General features: G+C 41.6%; 1 protein-coding gene across 2 annotated transcripts; it reads left to right on the top strand.

The window, feature by feature from the left end:
- The first annotated feature begins 7,516 nt into the window (after positions 1 to 7,516).
- Positions 7,517 to 20,700, top strand: GPSM3 (G protein signaling modulator 3). Of its 2 annotated transcripts, none has more exons than XM_075186508.1 (5): positions 7,517 to 7,619; positions 12,070 to 12,272; positions 12,382 to 12,523; positions 16,660 to 16,961; positions 18,045 to 20,700. In XM_075186508.1, the coding sequence occupies exons 2-5, from the start codon at positions 12,213 to 12,215 to the stop codon at positions 18,189 to 18,191; spliced, it is 651 nt and encodes a 216-aa protein (XP_075042609.1). In that variant the 5' UTR covers positions 7,517 to 7,619; positions 12,070 to 12,212; the 3' UTR covers positions 18,192 to 20,700. The 2 variants fall into 2 exon arrangements, with proteins under 2 accessions (XP_075042609.1, XP_075042608.1); XM_075186507.1 differs by lacking the exon at positions 7,517 to 7,619 and adding an exon at positions 7,626 to 8,000.
- Positions 20,701 to 21,357: the final 657 nt, after the last annotated feature.

Below are 21,357 nucleotides of genomic sequence, written 5' to 3'. Positions count from 1 at the left end.
GACCAGGTCTGCTTTTTTTTTAACACATGTTACACATTGTAGTGTATCGTTATCACACTATCGGGGGTCAGGGGTTACCAGTCATCGGGGTCTATTACTTTGCAAACGTTACATCGTGACAGATGGTTGAAGTAAATGGATTCTGATGGGAAGATGTTTCCTGCACTGAGATAGATGTCAGACTAAGAGGTGAATATGAAGTTTTCTCACATTAACCTGATGGTAGTTTCCTCGCTTCACTGACTGAATGTCTTCCTTCAGATCCTCCTTGTCCCATATTTATATTATCCCTGAATGGTGACCAGGGGGTAAATGTATCAAGCTGAGAGTTTTCCGGCGGGTTTAAAAAGTGGAGATGTTGCCAATAGCAACCAATCAGATTCTAGCTCTTATTTTGTAGAATGCATAAATAATAGCTAGAATCTGATTGGTTTTTTAAACCCACCGGAAAACTCTCAGTTTGATACATTTATCCCCAGGTACTTTCTGGGCCCCGAGTGGGATAGAAAGTCCACAGTAACCTCTCCAACTCTCTATCACTCATGTTATATTTCTATCTCTATAACTTGATCTATGGATCTCTCTCTCTCTCTCCTTTCTCTCTGTCCTCCTCTTTCTCTTCTTTCTATCTCTCTCTCATTCTCTTATCGTTCTCTTTCACTCCGTTCTTCTATTATTCTTTCTGTTGTTGTTCTCCTTTCTCTCTCTCCTTCTTTCTCTCTCTCTCTCTCTCTCTCTCTCTCTCTCTCTCTCTCTCTTTCTCTCTCTCTCTCCTTCTTTCTCTCTCTCTCTCTCTCCTTCTCTCTCTCTCTCTCTCTCCTTCTTTCTCTCTCTTCTCCGCTCCTCTTATTCTCTCCACTCTTTCCTTCTTTATCATTCTTCCATTGTTTATCTTCCTCTCTCCCTTGGCCTCTTCTCCCCAATTATCTACTGTTCTGTTCTATTATCTACACTATCACCATCTTATTCTTTATTCTCCTCTCTATCACTCTCTCACTCTCTATGCTCTTATTTTACCATCTCATTATCTATTCTCCTCCCTGTCACTCTCTTATAGTATAGCCTCGTCTCTTTCATACTCTCATTGTTTGATCCTATATCTCTCTCCATGGTTATCCTATTTTCTGTCTCGTATTCTCTATTCTCCTCTCAGTCTCTTGCTATCTCCTCTGTCAGTCTCTCATTCTCTATGTTCTTATACTAAAATCTCATTCTCTATGCTCTTATATTACCATCTCATTCTCTATCCTCTTGTACTGAAATCTCTTTCTCTCTGCTCTTATATTACCATCTCATTCTCTAAACTCTTATACTACCATCCCATATATTTGAAATTAATCCAGATTAAGCAACCACCAATCTGTTTCAATCTGAAGTCTAGAGGGAAAAATCCTCCAGACCCAATATTGCAGTCCTATTTTTTCCCTATATCCACTACTATCCTTCATTTTAATTAACGGTCGTATCCCTGGATACACTTTTCCACTAAAAAATTGTCTATTCCTTTCTTAAACATATCTATTGAATCTGTCATCACAATCTTCCCTGGCAGTGAATTCCATATCTTGACTGCCTTTACTGTAAAGAACCCCTTCCTTTCTTGGTTGTGGTTGTGAAACTTCCTCTCCTCTAACCTTAGGGGGTGACCGCGTGTCCTGTGTATAGTCCTTGGGGTAAACAGTTCCCATGAAAGTTCTGCATTAACCCTTAATGTATTTCTACATAGTAATCATATCTCCTCTTAGACGCCTCTTTTGTAAAGTGAACATGCCTAAACTGGCTAATCTTTCCTCCTAACATCTTGCCCTTCTCTGAACCTTTTCTATTTCCAAAATATCTTTTTTATAGAGTGGTGCCCAGAACTGTACTGCATATTCAAGGTTAGGTCTTACCAACGATTTATACAGTGTCAAGATTACACTGTCTTCCCTTGCATCTATGCCTCTTTTTATGCATGCCAATACTTTATTTGTCCTTGCAGCTGCTGATTGACATTGAGCACTATTGCTAAGTCTACTGTCTACGAGCACTCCCAAATCCTTTTCCATTATAGATTCCCCTAAATTAATCCCATTTAATTTATAGATTGCGTGCTTGTTTTTGATCCCTAAATGCATAACCTTACATTTATCTATGTTAAACCTCATATTCCATTTGGCCGCCTAGTCTTCCAGTTTATTTAAGTATCTCTGTAGAGAAGCTACATCTTGCTCTGATTTTATTACCTTACAGAGTTTAGTGTAATCTGCAAAAATAGAAACTTTACCCTCTAAACCATCACCAAGGTCATTAATAAATATATTAAAAAGGAGTGGCCCCAGCACGGAACCTTGAGGTACTCCACTTAAAACTTTTGACCAATTAGAAAATAATCCATTTATCACAACTCTCTGTTCCCTATTCTCTAACCAGTTTTCGATCCAAGTACAAATGTTGTTTCCTAGACCTAGTTCCTTTATTTTGTAAACAAACCTCTTGTGTGGCACTGTATCAAAGGCCTTTGCAAAATCTAAGTAGACCACATCTACTGTGCTACCCTGGTCTATCCCTCACAAATCCATGTTGATTCCCACTAATAATCTTATTGCGCACCAAGTAATCCTGAATACTATGCCTTAATATACCATCCAGTAGTTTCCCCATTATTGATGTCAGACTTTCAGGTCTATAATTCCCTGGTTGTGATCTCATCCCCTTTTTAAACAACGGCACCACATCTGCTATTCGCCAATCCCTTGGTACTGAGCCTGATGAGATTGAATCTATGAATATTAAGAATAGCGGTCTAGCTATTTCTGAGTTTAGCTCCATAAGAACCCTTGGGTGTATGCCATCTGGACCTGGAGCTTTATTTATATTAATATTCTTCAGTCGCCTTTGGACTTCTTCCTTTGTCAATCAAGTATTAATTAATGGTACGGTTTAATTTCCATTTTTATGTATTATTCCTACCATTTGTTCCTCTCTAGTAAATACTGAAGAAAAGAACGTGTTTAATACGTCTGCTTTTTCCTTAGTATCATTTATCAATTCACCCATCTCACTTATTAGGTGTCCTATATTATTTTTTTAATCCTTTTGTCCATATATATACTTAATATTATATACCTAATATTCTCCACCATTCCAGTGGTAAATCTGCAGTCTGCAGACTATTTCACCTCTTGTGTTAATCAGCATTCCTGTGTTACCTGCTGTCCACAGACTATTACACCTCCGTGTATCTTCCACCATTCCAGTGGTTCTTCTGCCAAACAACTTCTTGTTCCTGTTACTCCTTAACTGTTTCGCATGGTACTTTTTAGTGAGGGCAGACGCCACAAAGACCAAACCACCTTACAGTGGTCCCAGGTGAAGGCCATCGGTCCATTAGATTCTGCGCCTGCTGGGAGTAGAGCTAAACTGGGCAGACCTAGGATCCAATTCTACTGGACCGTGACTGTAAGAACAGGCCATGTTGGATCCTGCTGGGGAACCGTCAGCCAAAGATATGCTTCAGCATCTAGTTAACAGAGTGGGACAGCAAGATGCCATTCTCTTGCAGTATTTCCAAACCCGAGCCGCTTGTATGGATTCCTTGCAGGCTCCTGAACCTGCAGCACCTTATCTGCACCTGTGGGGAACCCTTCAGCGCCTGAGGCTCCTTCTGCTTCTTCCTCTATGCTAAAGATACCTTCTCCCTCCAAATTTGATGGAGATCCCAGATCTTGTCGGGGCTTCTTTAACCAATGCTCCATACAATTTGAGTTACAGCCACACAACTTCCCAACTCAGAAGTCCAAGGTGGCATACTTAGTTTCGCTAGTGTCAGGCCAGACTTTGGCCTGGGCATCTCCACTCTGGAAGCGCGATAACCCACTCCTCGCAGACAGCGCAGAATTCATCTCTGCATTCCGTTAAATATTCAATGAGCCCAGACGGGTTACTTCCGCAGCTTCTAGTATCCTTAGAGTCCACCAAGGCTCTCGCTCTGTGGCCCAGTACGTCATTCACTTTCGGACTTTATCATCAGAGCTTCGATGAAATGATGACGCTTTAGTGGCCACCTTCTGGCAAGGTCTCACAAACAAAATGGGATGCCTTGGCCCCTCAGGAACTTCCAACCACCTTAGACGCCCTGATCTCCTTATGTAATCGAGTGGATCTCCATTTTCGTGAAAGATCTTCTGAGAGAGACAGCTGCCATCGTCCTGCGGATAAATTAGCACCTCGCTTTCATCATTTTATACCTGAGGACAAACCCATGCAAATTGGACTTTCTCGTCTGACCCCAGAGGAACATGACAGAAGACTTAGGAACAAGTTATGTATATATTGTGCAGACCCAGGTCATCTGCTCAACGTCTGTCCCAAGAGGTCGGGAAACGCCAGACCCTAACCTGCTCTGGAGAGGTCAGACTGGGTACTTCTAAAACCTCTCCCATTTTAAAAATTCCTAAAATCTGTTGCTTTCCTGTCCCTCTACATGGGCCTTTGGGTCTTATTCACACCTCTGCCTATTAGACTCAGCTGGGAATTTCATCTCTCTCTCTCTCTTTAATCTCACGGGGTTCCTTACCCGTTGTTTCCCTGAAGGTTCCTGTTTCTATTATTGCTATTGACGGATCTTGCATTGCCAATGGTACCATTGAAGTCTGCACCTTACACTTCAAGTAGATGCTTTACATCAGGAACAGATCTCCTTCCACGTTCTGGCTGCTACCACGAGTCCCATAATCCTGGGCGTGTCGTGGCTCAAGCGGCATTCCCCCCTGAATGGATTGGTCCACCTCCCAGATTCTGTCTTCGGGTCCCACCTGTTTCCAAAAATGTCTTCTTCGTGTCCGTCTTCTGGGAACCATCTCTACCTTGTCGCATTCAAGGCTCACGACACTCCCTGATCAGTATTCTTCTTTCCTGGATGTTTTGATAAAATTTGTTCTGAACTTCTTCCTCCCCATCGACCGTGGGACTGCCCCATTGACCTGCAGCCTGGTCAACCTCAAGCTACAGACCAGGTCTCCTCGAGGACGAGTTTATCCGTTATCTCTACCCGAGACACAGTCCATGTCTGAGTATGCTAAAGAAAATCTGCAACGTGGCTTCATCAGACCTTCAACATCTATGGCCGGAACGGGCTTCTTCTTTGTAAAAAATGAAAGACGGAACATTACTGCCATGTATACACTGTCGTGGGCTTAACGCCATAATAATATGCTCTTATGTTACTATGTCATTCTCTGTTCTCTTATACTAAAATCTCATTCTCTATGCTCTTATATTATCATCTCAGTCTTTCTATTTCTCTCTTGCTTCATCTCTCCCTTTGTATGTCCTCATTCTAATGCCTCTCTATCTAGCTTTCTATAATTTTCTTGTGTTTCTTTACAACACACCCACCCATGATATTGCTAAATTATGTACAATACAAAAATGCACATGTACACACAATGGGTCTGATTCATTAAGGAAAGGAAAGCAAAAAAAATTAGTACATTTTTACCTTGGTAAAACCATGTCGCATTGGAGGGGTAGGTACATTTAAAATGTAGGAACAGATTTATAGTGGGGGTAGGGCATGTCCTAGATCAACTTTAATTGTCAGTGTAAAAATAAAGCTATCAAGTATTTGTGCGCTATATTAAAAAACAGCCAGTATTCAACTGCAAAATAATAAACTCATTTGCTCCCCTTTCATTGCAACATGGTTTTGCCAAGGTTCAAAGTTACTCATTTTTTTGCTTTACTTTCCTTAATGAATCAGGCACAATAAGATTCCAGGTAGTGAGTAAAAACACTTGGAGGGAGCTTCAGTCACCAAAACAGCTCAACTTACTGATGTTTCACGAGCTACATATCTAAGGTGATGTCAGCAGTGAAAAAACATCATCAATAAAGAGCAACAGTGGGTGAAAGAGCATAGTCCAGGATCTTGATATAGGTATTAATTTAGTGCATCGCAAAACAGGCAAGAAATTGCAGCTGAAATGACTGGAAATTCTGTGCTGCAGGAAGCCAGTTTAATCAAAGGCAATCTGACTAGAACCCCACAGAGCAGGATGTCATAGACCATTCATCCCACCCAGCAAGTCAAGGCAATGGACCACCAACTTTTGTTGGTGGTCAGTAATATGGTCAGTCACCATGTTCTCGACACATGGATAAGTGGATATGTCACACCAATCTAAAGAACTCTGTAGCCCCAAGTGCGTGTTTCCAACAGGGAAGGGTTCTGGTGGCTACGTACTGTTGTGGAACATATTTTCCTAGCGCGGTTTGGGTATAGACATTCCTTTAGAAGGCAAGCTCAATGCTAAGCGCTACTTATTTGTACTGAGCGATCATTTCCAAACCATGTAGCAGCATTTATTTCCTGAATGCCCTCACACACAGAGCACATGTGGTCAGCCAGTGGTTTGAGGAGCATGACACAGATGTTATCCATATGTCATGACCTCTTCAGACAAGCTTATAATATTCCTCAACCACCATCTTAACCTCACTACATTACCCTATTACCATCCGTTACACAATTTCACTCAAGACAACTACCCCCCTGACCAACATTGTTGTGTGACAGGATCATTTAGCTTGTGAGTCACTTTTACCTTTGCAGTCTGGCTGGGCCGAAATGCAAAATGTAGACTTAACCTCATGTATCAAATTCCAATTGTCCCATAGATTGTAAGCTTGCGAGCAGGGCCTTCTCACCTCTTTGTCTGTTTTACCCAGTTTGTTTATTAGTTTACTGTGTTTGTCCCCAATTGTAAAGCGCTACGGAATATGTTGGCGCTATATAAATAAATGATGATGATAATGATATGTCATGACCGTCTCGGTCCCCAGATCTGAACCCAATCCATCATTTGTGGGATATTCGGGAGTGACACTTGTGACAGGAAGAATGGCGCTGCCTCTCTCGTGCACATTGCCAGACATCGCTAGAATCAACCCCACAGCACGTACAGGCCGTGCTGTGGGATCGACTGATATAACTTTATATCAGTGTTTCCTTCTTGCGTCCACTACCTGTAGCTATAAGTGCATGCACAAACCACTAACGTACTTATCTAGAGACACAGTTCTGCAGCACCACCATCTGGCCATACCTTATAGTACAACCCACCTTACTGTACATCTGTCTCATACCATTACAGTTCATGGCTCATGCCATAAATGCAAGAGAGTGTAACAGCAGTGCAGCAATGGGGTTGGAGGTAGAACTTGCTGCATCCTCCCCGTAGCTACCAATATACAATATAATTCTCATAGCAACCACTGCTGCGTTTTTTCCATACAGTGTTCTGTCCTAAAGTGCAGCCATGCAGATATAGCCACTGTTAATATATATATGTGCAGTGAATTGCTGCTCCCATTTTTTTTTTAAAAGAAAATGACAAATGCCATTGTGTTTGTGTAATTAAATCAGCACCAGCGTATGAGAGTAAACACACAAAAATGTTCACACACCTATTGTGTATAGTGTTCTGCGCAGACTACACAGGAAGTGGCTGATTCACTGTACAAGAAAGACCTTTAGAAAACCTCACTAGCAAAGAGAGAGAGAGAGAGAGAGAGAGAGAGAGAGAGACAGCCTGGCAAGAGGAGACAAGCAGTCAAGAAAAGACAGCACAGACACAGTGAGTGACAGAGACCTCGCCATTAGAGGAGAGTGGGAGCAGAGCTTCTGCAACATCTGAGTTGAGACAATTTTGAGAACAGTTGGGGTGATGTAACAAGTGGCTGGACAAATAAACAAGGTTGTGTATGTACATTTTGGGGGTGAAGAGATATCGGGGTGACCAACACAAGGGTGGTCGATAGATTGAGATTGAAATACAAAACTGGGCAGAAGGGAGGCTAATGACAGATATGGAGGTGAAAGAGAAGCAGAGAGAGGAAGAGAGGAAGAAAAGAGGAAGAGAATGAACGGAAGAAGAGGCGTTGAGGGGAAGTGACAGCTTTGTAAGTAAAAGAGACAGAGAGGGACTGCTCCCAGCCTGGGCGATGCAGAAAAAGAGGTGAGCTAACTATCTCTATACAAAGCTGTTTTCTGTGAGATACAGAACTATGCTGCATTGTCAGATAGAAGAGTGACTATCAGTGTGTAATGTCCTTATCTGTAGATTAGATATTGAGGCTATAGGGGTCAGGACAATACGACTATCAGACAGATATCCACATTTAGAACTCTGTGTCTCTCTCGTATTTTTGCTGCGTACATTCCAGTCTGACATAATATAGGTTATGGTCTTCCTGGGCAGAGTGATTTTTGCAAAGGCAGAATATACATTTGGTCACAGTTTTAGGGAGAGGAACCCAGGCTGGAACTTAACCTCCATTCCTGAGAACGTGGATGATTATTTATTGTGTTTAGAAATTGTTTCATATTTATTAGTAACAATAATGATAATCAAATATAAATAAAATATTTTCAAATGAAACAAACTGTATAGTGAGGTATAATATACCTGGGAACCTACTTCTGGCTAATATATCTGAGGGCTTACAAGTCCAAGACATTGTAGCCCCTACGTCTGTCTTTCTGTTGCTGTATCTGATATTGCTGCATTTGGCCCTCATAAGTGTGGTCTTTTGTCAAATTCATATAGAAAATGATATTTAACCAACCACCCTTTTCCAGCGAGTCTTTCTTTTAACCCAAGTCTCCGACCCCCTCATTCCCTTGCTGACGCCCCCTTTTTGAGCCTACGGCTCCTACATTCAGGACAACTTCACTCTGTCAGACTCCGAACGATCCGGGTAATCCAGTACGATTGCTAAGCAACCATATCAGTGAAGAACGAGGCCGTGCTCTTGGAGCACCATATTGCACTGATCCAATTATTCAGGTCCACACCGAACACTCCTTGCGTGTAGGCGTGGTCTCATGCACCTCTGGGTCTAAATAGAACCCACACATGGTGAGATGAGGGTCTTGTTTTTCCACCATAATTGATCCAATTAATTGACTTTGATACAGTATGATCTTCATCTTCATCATCATCATCTTAGTTTATTCATAAGGTTCCATAGAATCTGCAACGTCTCCTGAGCCCACCCATCATATATTGGTTTGTCAGTTTGGTTGGGTCAACCAAACTGACAAACCATAATCACTGTCTGTTGGCAGCATTAGGGACATGTCTTGCTTTAGGCTGTTGATGCATATTTGTGCCCTGAACTGTGTAGACTTTGTACATGTATAAATGACACACTGCTAAATCTGTGTTCACTTATGCAATCTGTCCCTCATTACTGTTTGAAATGGTGGGTGGCTTCTGTTACCACTAACCCTCAAAATATTGTTCACCACACAACCATTATATACTGGAGCCAACCAGCTGTCACTCACCCACACACAATTGTCAGTATGACGAGCACATCCATCTGGCTGATCGGTGCACGCGATCCTCAGCCGCTGTGACCTGCAGTTCCATTAACCCTTTCATATAAGCTGTACATGAGTGTAAGACACTAACCTGCGTACACTGCAGATCCAACCACCAGCACCTGTTAGAATAACAGGTAAAGCTATGTGTATATTTGTGATCAATACTCTTGGACTGACCTTTTTTTCCACTGGTTTAAACCAAGAGAATTTCCACAGTTCAAGAGACTGGAAGATAGAGAGACAGTATCAGCTTTCTGTCTCCCACCATTGACTTACAGCGCTGGGCGCACTATTTATACGGTGGTGGGCAGCACGGTGGCTTAGTGGTTAGCACTCCTGCCTCACAGCACTGGGATCATGAGTTCAATTCCTGACTATGGCCTTATCTATGTGGAGTTTGTATGTTCTCCCTGTGTTTGCATGGGTTTCCTCTGGGTGCTCCGGTTTCCTCCACCCTCCAAAAACATACTAGTAAGTTAATTGGCTGCTATCAATTTGACCCTACTCTGTGTGTGTGTTTTAGGGAATTTAGACTGTAAGATTCAATGGGGTAGGGACTGATGTGAGAGAACTCTCTGTACAGCGCTGCGGAATCAGTGGTGCTATATATATAAATAAATAAATGATGATGATGAAGTACAGTGCTGGCATTAATATCTGTACAGCGCTCGCCGTTGGGCTTAATTTGTATCATGGTCAAAAATGACCATGGATAGCAGTCACTCTGCATTGTATACAGGTCACCCAGTGTTTGGGTTGCAAGTGATTATTGCTCCATGAGATACTGAGGCCTAGATTTACTAAACTGCAGGTTTGAAAAAGTGGAGATGTTGCCTATAGCAACCAATCAGATTCTAGCTGTCATTTTGTAGAATGTACTAAATAAATGATAACTAGAATCTGATTGGTTGCTATAGGCAACATCTCCACTTTTTCAAACCCGCAGTTTAGTAAATCTAGCCCTTAGTGTTCATACCTTACACAGGCTATGTAAAATGACACCCACAGCAATTTGGCCCATACCTATTTTTTATTCCCCGCAAAAGTGTCCCCGATTTTAAGACCACCAGGTGGAAACATGAGATATTGTACACCAACACATATCTACTGCGTACACATACTACAATTCAGTACAGAAATGCACGAAAAATACTGAAAAACAGGGCAGACTGACATATAGATTTGTCACATATGTAAAACATCAGTCAATCAAGAGACAAGCCTAGGCAGGGAATTAAACAGTGTATAACATTGTAGAGCATTCAGCAGAAAAAGGGAATGGACAATCCATCCATGCAGCCAATCAGCACTTCAAGTCCAAAATTAAAATTTTGGAGATAAGTTGCAATATCGCACACCCAACCGCCAAGAAACTAATGCTGCATTACTCTGCTTGTGCCGTCCACTCACTTTACCACACCAACCTACGGTGACTTTTATTCCGCACACAGAGACACTGCAGGCCAGGAAATGTCTTTCAAGCATGTATAAAAACACATATTTTTTGAGTATACGTGTTGTAAAACAATTGCATATGAAGCTAAACTTGTGTACGAGGAATATAATGCAAAATGCATGTTATTGTGAAGGTAGGATCAGGAAACTGACCATGTACAAAATGCACATAAAGCTTTAAATATACGCATTAATCCATTCACACATATGACATGCAATTTATAAACTACTGGGCATTGTATGCCAGTGTAAATAAGCCCTTGTTTTTTTTCACCTCTTCCATTCTCTGTGTCTGGCAATCTCATCTGTGCAATGTGGTTGGCAGTGTGGCTGCAGCTTGGTGGCTGACAATGGGCTCTCTGCAATGTGACTTGCATATAGGTTCTGCCATGCTGTCCATGCAGTGATTGGCAAGTGAGGATGTGTAAACTATCCAATGCAATGTGGTTGACAATAGGATCTCTGCAATTTGATTGATAAAAGTGTAATGGCATTTTTTTCAATGTGTAAGTCAGTAAATTTTGTACAATGGGCTTGTGGGGTGGAGCTAACAGAGGGATCTGTGCAATCAAACATTTAAATATTTTCATAATGAGTCATGTAACATAACCGAGTATGTACAAATATCAGACTATTTGCTAAAAAAACACCTAAATACACTTTGTGCCTATTTCAAAACACTTGATGATAACTAATAGAAAAATATGGAGTTTAAAAGCAATCTCACATAGAACGTTTATTGTCTCTTTAAATACCAAGTTAGACCGTTCTTAAGTATGCATCATTTTTCTTAACTGTTTTTCTACAAATTGCTATCTCCTTTTCAATATCTCTCGGAAGGCAAACAAGTATGACTGCCATAGGTTCACAGCTCTCAGAATATCATGTGAGCGCAGAGAGGAAGAAGAAGAGGATGGTTGTCATATTGGAGACAGAGCTCAGAGTGGCGTTCCAAGGCCTCTCTGCTCACTACATCACGTGCCTTGTGACTGTGGTTGTCATGGCAAATATATAACTCAATGCATAATTATAAATAATTTATAGCAGTTTGAAGAAACAAAACAAGGGAAATTGTAAATATCAACATTATTTTTATAGCGTGCAGGTGGTTTGTGTTAAAAAAAAACACACACTCATTTGCTCACGGCATTGCTGCTTTAAAATAATCTGGAACCACCGAAAAGACTTGAAATGTCACATCCAGTCTGACTGTTGTAAACCTTTCACTTCTTTCTCTCTAGATTGATGGTTTCTGTCTGAGTGGAAAGAAAAAGAAGACAGGAAATAGGAACAAAAGGAAGAAGTTCAGCACCAGCTGAAAGGTCCAAGGAGAGAGGAGAAAACTTATGTAGATAAGAGATTCTACAGGAAGTGAGTTTGAAGTATGAGTACAGCAGTGAACCAAGAAGACTCACAGCTGAGAGATGGTGACCCTCAAACCCAGGTGAGTATACAAAGCTACACTACGCAGGGTCTCAAGTGCCTCATTCAACACTAGAGGACCTCTCAGGAACTTTGAGGTTGGATTCATGTCTACTGTCTTTTCTGGTCAGGAATTGTCTCCTCGTGGATCCCTAGAGCCTGAAGAACTTGAGAGTGTTTTCTTGGATCATGCTAGTGCATCTACAGGCGGCATGGGCGACGGAGAGCGACTCTGGAGATCTGCTCCTCCATCTCCATCTGGTGAAAGGAGAGGTGATGTCCTTCAACTTGTCCTTCTTACCTAGAACTCTTACCCAGTCCTAAACCTGCTCTGTTACTATTAATACATTGCTGATGGTGGCATTTCTCATCCTGTTCAGTTGTCCTATTTGAATGTCTAGAACAATGGATTTCAAGTGTCTTCAGGTCTAATCAACACAGCATAGTATATGGATCTCTCCACAGGTACACATGTGTCATACATCATGTCGCATACCGTATTGTTGGAATACAGTTTATTCCATGTGAGAAGAACCACAAACCATGAATGACTGGTGAAGCCTGAGGACCTCTGTTGCCTGCTCTCCCGGAATGTCCAGGAGTCTCCAGAATTAAGGGGAGAGCTCCTGGACTCCCGAGAGTGCAGGCAATTCTCCCAAGACCTCTTACCTTCCAGAAGTGTGGAAGGGAGCCTGATGCTAACCAGGTCATCACACCCCACTACCCCAGTAAGCACTCAGTGGCAGAGGTGTAATGATTGCCCGACCCACTCATACCCGCAGACTGGGTCACCAAGCCCATTCACCTTGTCTTTTTCTACCTTGGTTCCAACCACACTGGTTATAATCCTATATATACAACTTAGCTCTTATTTATTAATTGCTTTAAACGTGTAAACTGATTGATATATGGCGGTGCTATCGTTCATAACCACTAAATTAACATCTATTCAAAACAGAAAGCAGAGAGTGGTGTTTATCTTCTAACGGCGCACTACGGTATTTTACATATAACATTTAATAATCTTTATGGATATACATTAAAAACAATTCGTTTTGAGACTATTCTGTTTTTATTTTTAGCCTCTCTAGAGTGCTGTTAACCTATCCAGGTCAGGCTTCTCCATGTTGTATTGCTTTGAAATGAAGCATAGGTGGAGGGACTGTGCACAGAACCCTAAAGGTTTCACAAGTCTCAGTAATTGGCTTGCATTGCCATAGGTAACAGTGTTCACTGACTTCTTTATCTAGGAGACTGCAAGCCAGTCTTATAGGTCTACGAAGCTGAAAACTCCTACTCACTGCCCTCTTATCCTGAAATGATAGAGAAGCTTCTTTGCACAATATGCAGCCTATGAATTCAAAAGGCACTAGTATCATGTCTGGGGTAAGAGGCACTTTATGCCTCATGGCTCAGTGATGTCACAAGGTCTATTGGACTCAAAATTGTTGCCTCCACTATGCAACAGGTAAACTTTAAAAAAAACAAAAAACAGTTCACGTATTTAGATATCTGATTTCAATCAGTAGTTCATGTTTGTATAGCCAGTCAGTCGAGTGATTACTTCCTCTTTTTGCCAATCCATGGAAATGATGTATCATAATGATTGGATTTGAAGGCACAACTAAAGGAATGTTATCACTAAGTACACAAAACAGCAATAAACTAACTCTTCCCAGTATAGTTAACGAACTGTTTGCTTTGTTATAGAAGGTGTCTGCTATGTACAGGCTTATCGTAGTTACATTGCTAATAAGTATCAGTAGACTAATGCTGAATATAAACCACAGCTATGAGTAGGAGTAACTCGTGTTGGTGGAAAAAAAAACCTGACGCCTGCATATTGTTCCTCGGGAGTAGCATAAAGTTCTTTCTCTGTCTGTTCTAATTGTTTCAGTGTTACTAAATATAACATATAGGAACTGCTATTTACAGTGCACATTCATATACAACTTTCTGCCATAAAAAGTCATTCTGCACATTTCCTCTGCTAGCAAACAGGTAACGTCAAATTTTATTTTCAGTTTTTGCTTGACTGATTCTTACATACATCTATGCTTTATTGAGATATATTGTTATGTTAGTGGTGTTGCACTGCCATCTTGTGGTACATCTAGCCTACTACAGAGTGGGACCATATAAGGGAGAGTCAAGACTGGGTGTGGGGATGGGGGGTGTTCTGGAGACCTGTAGATAGAGGAGAGCAGCCAGTGCCTCTACACCACAGGACAGGTCATGGCAAAGTGCGAGCACCTCCTTTAACCCCTGCGCTACTTCAATGGTTAGCCTGTAGGAAGCATGTGCCCCAATTAACCTCTGTACTGTACCAATTAGTGACTTATATTTGCATTACAGATTAATCACTACGGGGCAACAGGATTAGTAGGTTTGTGTTTTGCTGATAGAGACCCAATGCAGTGATAGGGTAGTGAAAAAGACTTGAGAGTCTATAAAAACAAACAAACAGGCAGTTTTTATATATAAAACTATAGCTGTAGATATAATATATAATATATCTATAATTTCTGGAAGGCTTTAATGAACAAGTGGGTTTCTAGGGAGCATTTGAAGCATTGGAGGCTGGGGGAGAGTCTGATAGGATAAGGAAACGTGTTCCAGAGGTGAGGAGCAGCATTGGAGAAGTCTTGGAGGAAGGAATGCCAAGTGGTTACCAGAGGAGAGGAGTGTTGACAGTCATTAGAGGGCGAGCGTGGAAGGGGATGAGGTTGGGAATGTATTGGTGGGGGCTAGAGAGGGTAAGGACTTTAAATTTCATTCTGTAGGGGATAGAAATCCATTATAGGGATTGGCAGGAGCCACATTAATTTCAAATAGATCTGTCCTGAACAAAATAATTTATTTGATCAATAAAAAAAATTCAGTCCTCTCTTTTTGTTAACTCCATCTCTGGTTGGGGTTAGCAGAACAGGTATTTCAGTGGTACATGAACCACCGTGATATTTTAGGCTCTCTAAATATTTAATACTGATGATATTATAACTGGCATAACCAACTATATATAAAGGGTGAAAGCAAACAAACCACCCATTTTTGTTTGCAATAGGGCCTATTTGATAAATCGGCCTATGAGTGCCTGATGGACTCACCAACGTTATCTAAAAGGGAAATGTTCTTTATCCCTGGCCCACCAAGTCATCTCCCTGACAAAGACACTTTCTCCCTCGCTCAGGCTAGCGGACTGTATCTTGCACTATTTATAGGAATAGAATGGGGCACCAAAGAGCCAGGCACAGAGATTAGGTAAACATTGACTGGAGTTGAATGAAGAAACATGTGTCCTGTGGGGGAGTGTCCTGTGGTTGAGTGTCCTGTGGTTGAGTGTCCTGTGGGGGAGTGTCCTGTAGTTGAGTACCCTGTGGTTGATTGTCCTATGGTTGATTGTCTTATGGTTGGATGTCTGGTGGTTAAGTGTCCTATGGTTGAGTGTCCTATGGTTGGGTGTCCTGTGGTTGGGTGTCCTGTGGTTGATTGTCCTATGGTTGGGTGTCCTATGGTTGAGTGTCCTGTGGTTGAGTGTCCTGTGGTTGAGTGCCCTGTGGTTGAGTGTCCTATGGTTGGGTGTCCTGTGGTTGGGTGTCCTGTGGTTGATTGTCCTATGGTTGGGTGTCCTATGGTTGAGTGTCCTGTGGTTGAGTGTCCTGTGGTTGAGTGCCCTGTGGTTGAGTGCCCTGTGGTTGATTGTCCTATGGTTGATTGTCTTATGGTTGGGTGTCCTGTGGTTGAGTGTCCTATGGTTAAGTGGCCTATGGTTAAGTGTCCTATGGTTGGGTGTCCTGTGGTTGAGTGTCCTGGGGTTGGGTGTCCTATGGTTGGGTGTCCTGTGTTTGAGTGTCCTATGGTTGGGTGTCCTGTGGTTGAGTGTCCTGTGGTTGGGTGTCCTGTGCTTGAGTGTCCTGTGGTTGAGTGTCCTGTGGTTGGGTGTCCTGTGGTTGAGTGTCCTGTGGTTGGGTGTCCTGTGCTTGAGTGTCCTGTGGTTGAGTGTCCTGTGGTTGGGTGTCCTGTGGTTGGGTGTCCTATGGTTGGGTGTCCTGTGGTTGAGTGTCCTGTGGTTGGGTGTCCTGTGGTTGAGTGTTTGTCTACTTAATGTTTATTGAACAGAGACCATTTAATAAAGCTGGAAGTGTTTAACTAAGACCTACACTTGTGTTTGATGATCAGGACCTGTTACAGACATCCAAGACCAATTTTCATAAGACTGTACTCTAAGAACTAGTGCTCAGGGAGACATGAGGCACAACCCTAATATGTCTCATGCCTCAGTGATGTCACTAGTTCCTAATGAATTGTTAGGTCGCTTTCTCGTGAATATAGGTAAGCCCACAAAATGCTGCATCCACTGCATATATTGCAGAGAGTGCACGTTAAATTACTTCCTTTTCTTCCCTCAGGTCTTTCAGCTTCCGTCCTCTCGCTTCACACTGAAGAGTTTCTGGAGCTCCTCTCCACTGCTCAGACCAGGCGACTGGAAGAGCAGAGGGCGCTGCTGCCTGACCTGGTGACGCCGCCCAAACGCCACTATTCAGTGCCCTCTTACCGTCAGTTCTCTCTCCCCTCTGATGAGAAAGGAATCGTCACGGAACTGCAACGTCGGAGGGGGGGAAGTTGGGCCGGCCGGAGTCGCAGGAAGAAACGTCCAACAATAAAGCTTCCAGCCCAGGAAGAACTGTACAGCACAATCTTAGGGCATCAGGTAAGGGCATTATCGTGATAGATGAGTGACAGGCATTTTGTCATGGGATGGCGAGCTGTGGTTATGAAGTGCACTTGATGCGCACTGCAAAACACTTCGCTTTGCGCACACCAAGGTGCACATCTACTCTTTGCTCTCAGGAGACGTCTCTAGGAACTAGGGGCCTGATTCATTAAGGATCTTAACTTGAGAAACTTCTTATTTCAGTCTCCTGGACAAAACCATGTTACAATGAAAGGGGTGCAAATTAGTATTCTGTTTTGCACATAAGTTAAATACTGACTGTTTTTTCATGTAGCACACAAATATCAACTTTAAATTTCAGTGTACAAATAAGCTATCAAGTATTTGTGTGCTACATGAAAAAACAGTCAGTATTTAACTTATGTGCAAAACTGAAATCTAATTTGCAACCCTTGCATTGTAACATGGTTTTGTCCAGGAGACTGAAATAAGAAGTTTCTCAAGTTAAGATCCCTAATGAATCAGGCCCAAGAACAACATCTATGTGAGCGGAGAGGTGGAGAATCTGAAGAGGGGTAAAGATGTACAAAATCGAATCTCAAATCACTTTAGAGCAGCCTCTACATTTAATACATCTTTTCTGTTCCTCTCCAAAAATCCTGCTTAGTTCAGCCCAATGGGAGATCCTCTGAACTTGTAATCTAATTGGAAGAAAATAAAAAACATGGGGAAGAGACAATTGAATCTGAGGTGATCTAGGGGTATATTTACTAAACTGCGGGTTTGAAAAAGTGGAGATGTTGCCTATAGCAACCAATCAGATTCTAGTTATCATTTATTTAGTATATTCTACAACATGACAGCTAGAATCTGATTGGTTGCTATAGGCAACATCTCCACTTTTTCAAACCCGCAGATTACTGAATATACCCACTGTTCCCATGCCAACAATATTGTCTGCAACGCTTTTGGCAAGATCCGGGACATTGTTAACAGAAGTAGGGGCAGGTTGGGCTGGGACAAGTAGTTTATTAAATGTGATAAATAAATTAATGTTTTGAAATGAAATAATGCAGTAAAATGTACATTTAATGCTTGATTATTACTATTCATTTCTAGTCTGAGCGAATGGACGACCAACGCAGTTCACCTCCTATTCCTCAAGCCGCTGCAGATCTTTTTGAGATCTTATTCCGCCTTCAGGGAAATCGTCTGGACGAACAAAGAGTGGACATGCCTACTCCACTAGGGGGCACATGTTCTTAGGAACCGATAGGGTGAATAGTTTGCTCTACCCATTTGTTAGAACTAGAATCGGCAGTCCTACTGTTTCCCTCTTGTTTACTGTGAAGGTGTCACCATTAACAATGGACGGAGAGCGGTTTCCTTTAGTCTACCCATCATTTTCCTGAGAAGAAGACAGTGGACCATGCAAGAATGATGACAGCCGGGAGAGAGGTGGACTCATTTTATCGTTTGCTTTTACAAGACAAGATGGGGAGAATCATTTTTTTCAGTGTGGGTAAAACAAAAAGTTTATTTTGCAAAAAATCGGGGATCCCAAATTGGTGGTGGCTTTGAGACGATCTTCAGTTTAAAACGAAGAACTTTGGGGAGAAGGTCTCATATCTCTATATGGCCTACCATCTTCTGGAATCCATCTCTTACAGAAGGTCTACTCTGGGTCAAAGAGAGAAGGCAGACTACTTGATCTCTTCTGATGTATTCAAAGCAATGCAACGAGGAAACAGGCATACAACCCCAGAGTGACCCTAACTTTTTAAATTGACCCTTACTTTTTAAATTGTTGCAAAACTGCCCTTCAAAAGAGCCATCCTTCAATTGAAAATTAATCCTCATCTGTGTGTGGCTCTGCTGGACCTCGTCATCTCATTTTAGCGCCAAACTCTGCAACCAATACTTCTATGCAAACCGACAACTTTGCCTATTTGCAATCTGCATTGTGCAATACCTATTACTCACGTGTTGAAAATAATGCCATATTTTTTTTAGGAAAGGCTTATATGAACAGAGAGGAAATAAATCCACAAAGCTGAGATCTTACATATAAAATAATGATCATCTGATGTTTTTTTTGCATTGGGATTTACCGCATTGAAACCTCGTTTAAATTAATAGAACAACCCTAATACCTGTATTAGATCGTCAAGATACTCACAACAGAGCAGTGATGTGATCAGGTGATGGGACTATTGTGGCGTCAGACGCGCCTTTATATGAAACAAAGTTCAAAAAGATATCTTTATTTTTACTTTACTTACCTGTAATCCTGTATATAGGGATACATTTTAATGTGTGTTTTGATGAAGGGAAACACAACCTCAGTGCTTGCCTTATTGTCTGTCTTTTATGTGTACTATATAAAGGGGGCTGCATATATGCCACATAAGTAATGGTGTCAGTGCTCCAGGAGTATTTCATCTGGTTGTTGTCTTTATCATTTGTTTTTTCTTGTAGAATTTGATTTCCTTGTCTAGACTTATGGTTTTATTCTCTTCATTATGTAATGGACCTTGGGACGTCTACCCATAATGCAATATTACATAGCAGTCCTTGAAAACGTCTAGAGATGAGGAAGAACGTTTTAGCAACACCTTTGCGAAATCTCCGTGTTGGGTCAATGTTTCAGGATCTACCACTTCCTGCTCTGTTTATTCATTCACAGATACAAGGATCACTAAAAACTCCCTATATCATGTAATTTCACCCCCCCAACAGAGATCTGAACACTAGAGAAGCTGTAGAACAGCAAGTTGGTTTCCATTTACTTGGGACTATTTGTTGTAACTAGTCAAGTAATAATTAAGAAATTAGAAGAACAGTTCAGTATATGTAGATTCTATGTATCCCAGTGTTTGCCACTGGTAACTTTATGCTTCAAAAAAGGAAAGTATATGTCTTTAGAGTGCATACAATTCTGAACACAAGAGCAGCAATTTCATTACACGCCGTTGTCTCCATTTTAGAAGCCATTTTTCAGGAGCTAAATAAAACCACCTCTATAGACCCTGTACCTTCCAATGTTTCAGAAAACAAAATGGGGATGCAAATAAGCCCCACTCTTGATTCGCCCAAGCCATGCCCATATCCGCCCCAAGCACGCATACATTATTGCAAGCCACACCCCTTCTGGGGTCCCTGAAAGGGAACAGTCTCACCAAAATAGGGACGGTTAGGTGGTATAGAGATTATACGGTAGTCAGTCTGGAGTCTCCATGATCAGCTTGCAAAAATCTGGCTTTAAAGCATCCTTCAAATGGGAGTTACTGAGATATATACATTTATTTTGTGACCCATTTCAAATGTGCAATAATTGGAACTAGTAAATAATAATTGGGGAAAGCAGAAGTAGAACAGTACTAAAAATATGGCCATTTGAAATAAACATATATATATATATATATATATATATATATATATATATATATATACCACTGGTTATTTGTCCATTCTATTGACTGTCTGCCTTGCTTTATACAGAGCGGTTACGACACCCACTTGAGAGCTTTATAGAGAGCTACACAGGCAGCAGCTTCTGTGCTCACTACAACCTTATGACAGTGGGTATTAGGTCTATTTACTTAATTTGTTACGATTTGTTTTCTTCCCTACTAAGTACCATTAATTTGTATAACCTGGAATATGCTAATAATTTGTCTTTAACAATTCAGAACAATTGACATTGTCTCTCAGAAGTCTATCTTGTAACTGCTATGAAAATCTAATGGAATAAATATGGACATTTTTATTGTTATCTGTATCTCTCTAATCTGTACCCAATTACAGTTATAGCTCCCTGATGACACCCTTTATACTTATACCGGATACAGAGCATGCACGTCTCTTGCTGTGCGGTGCTCAGAGCTGACGGTCAATGGGCCTCGTCCTATACTTCTAATTTAATGCATTTTGTGCCTCCATATGACAGAGAAGCTCTTTTTTAGGTGCACTCTGAGCCCAGTGATAAATAAACCTTCACACGCACATAATAAAAACAGTCCCCAGATCCCCTCACTCACTTGGGATTAATTTAATAAATCATAAATGAGCAGTGTTTTAAGATTAAAAATTCTATATTTATTTTAGTGAACGCAGTGGTTTTAAAATGATAGGACGGACTGCGATATGATGTTTCCAGTTTTGCGTCGTGCGCCCCTGCAGAGTCCGTCTGTCATGAAGTTTTTTGCAGTATGCAAAAGTCGTGAGTCACTGAAAGTTATCTTTCCTGACATCCCGAATGTATTTGCATAGGCAAACCGAGGAGGGGAGGGGGGGGGGGTTCTAGTGCCTGGAAACCCCCCTCCAAGCCTAGAGCACTGTATAATTGAGGTGGATGGACCCTGCCCCCGCTTCACACGGCTCTGCTCGAAAAGAGAGAGCTGTGTGCACCTAACAGTAGTGCACACAGCAT

The sequence above is a fragment of the Mixophyes fleayi genome, chromosome 9, assembly GCF_038048845.1.
Source record: "Mixophyes fleayi isolate aMixFle1 chromosome 9, aMixFle1.hap1, whole genome shotgun sequence".
Classification (NCBI taxonomy): Eukaryota; Metazoa; Chordata; class Amphibia; order Anura; family Limnodynastidae; genus Mixophyes; species Mixophyes fleayi.
The sequence above is the reverse complement of the archived record's forward strand: the minus strand, read 5'-3'. Positions and strand labels throughout refer to the sequence as shown.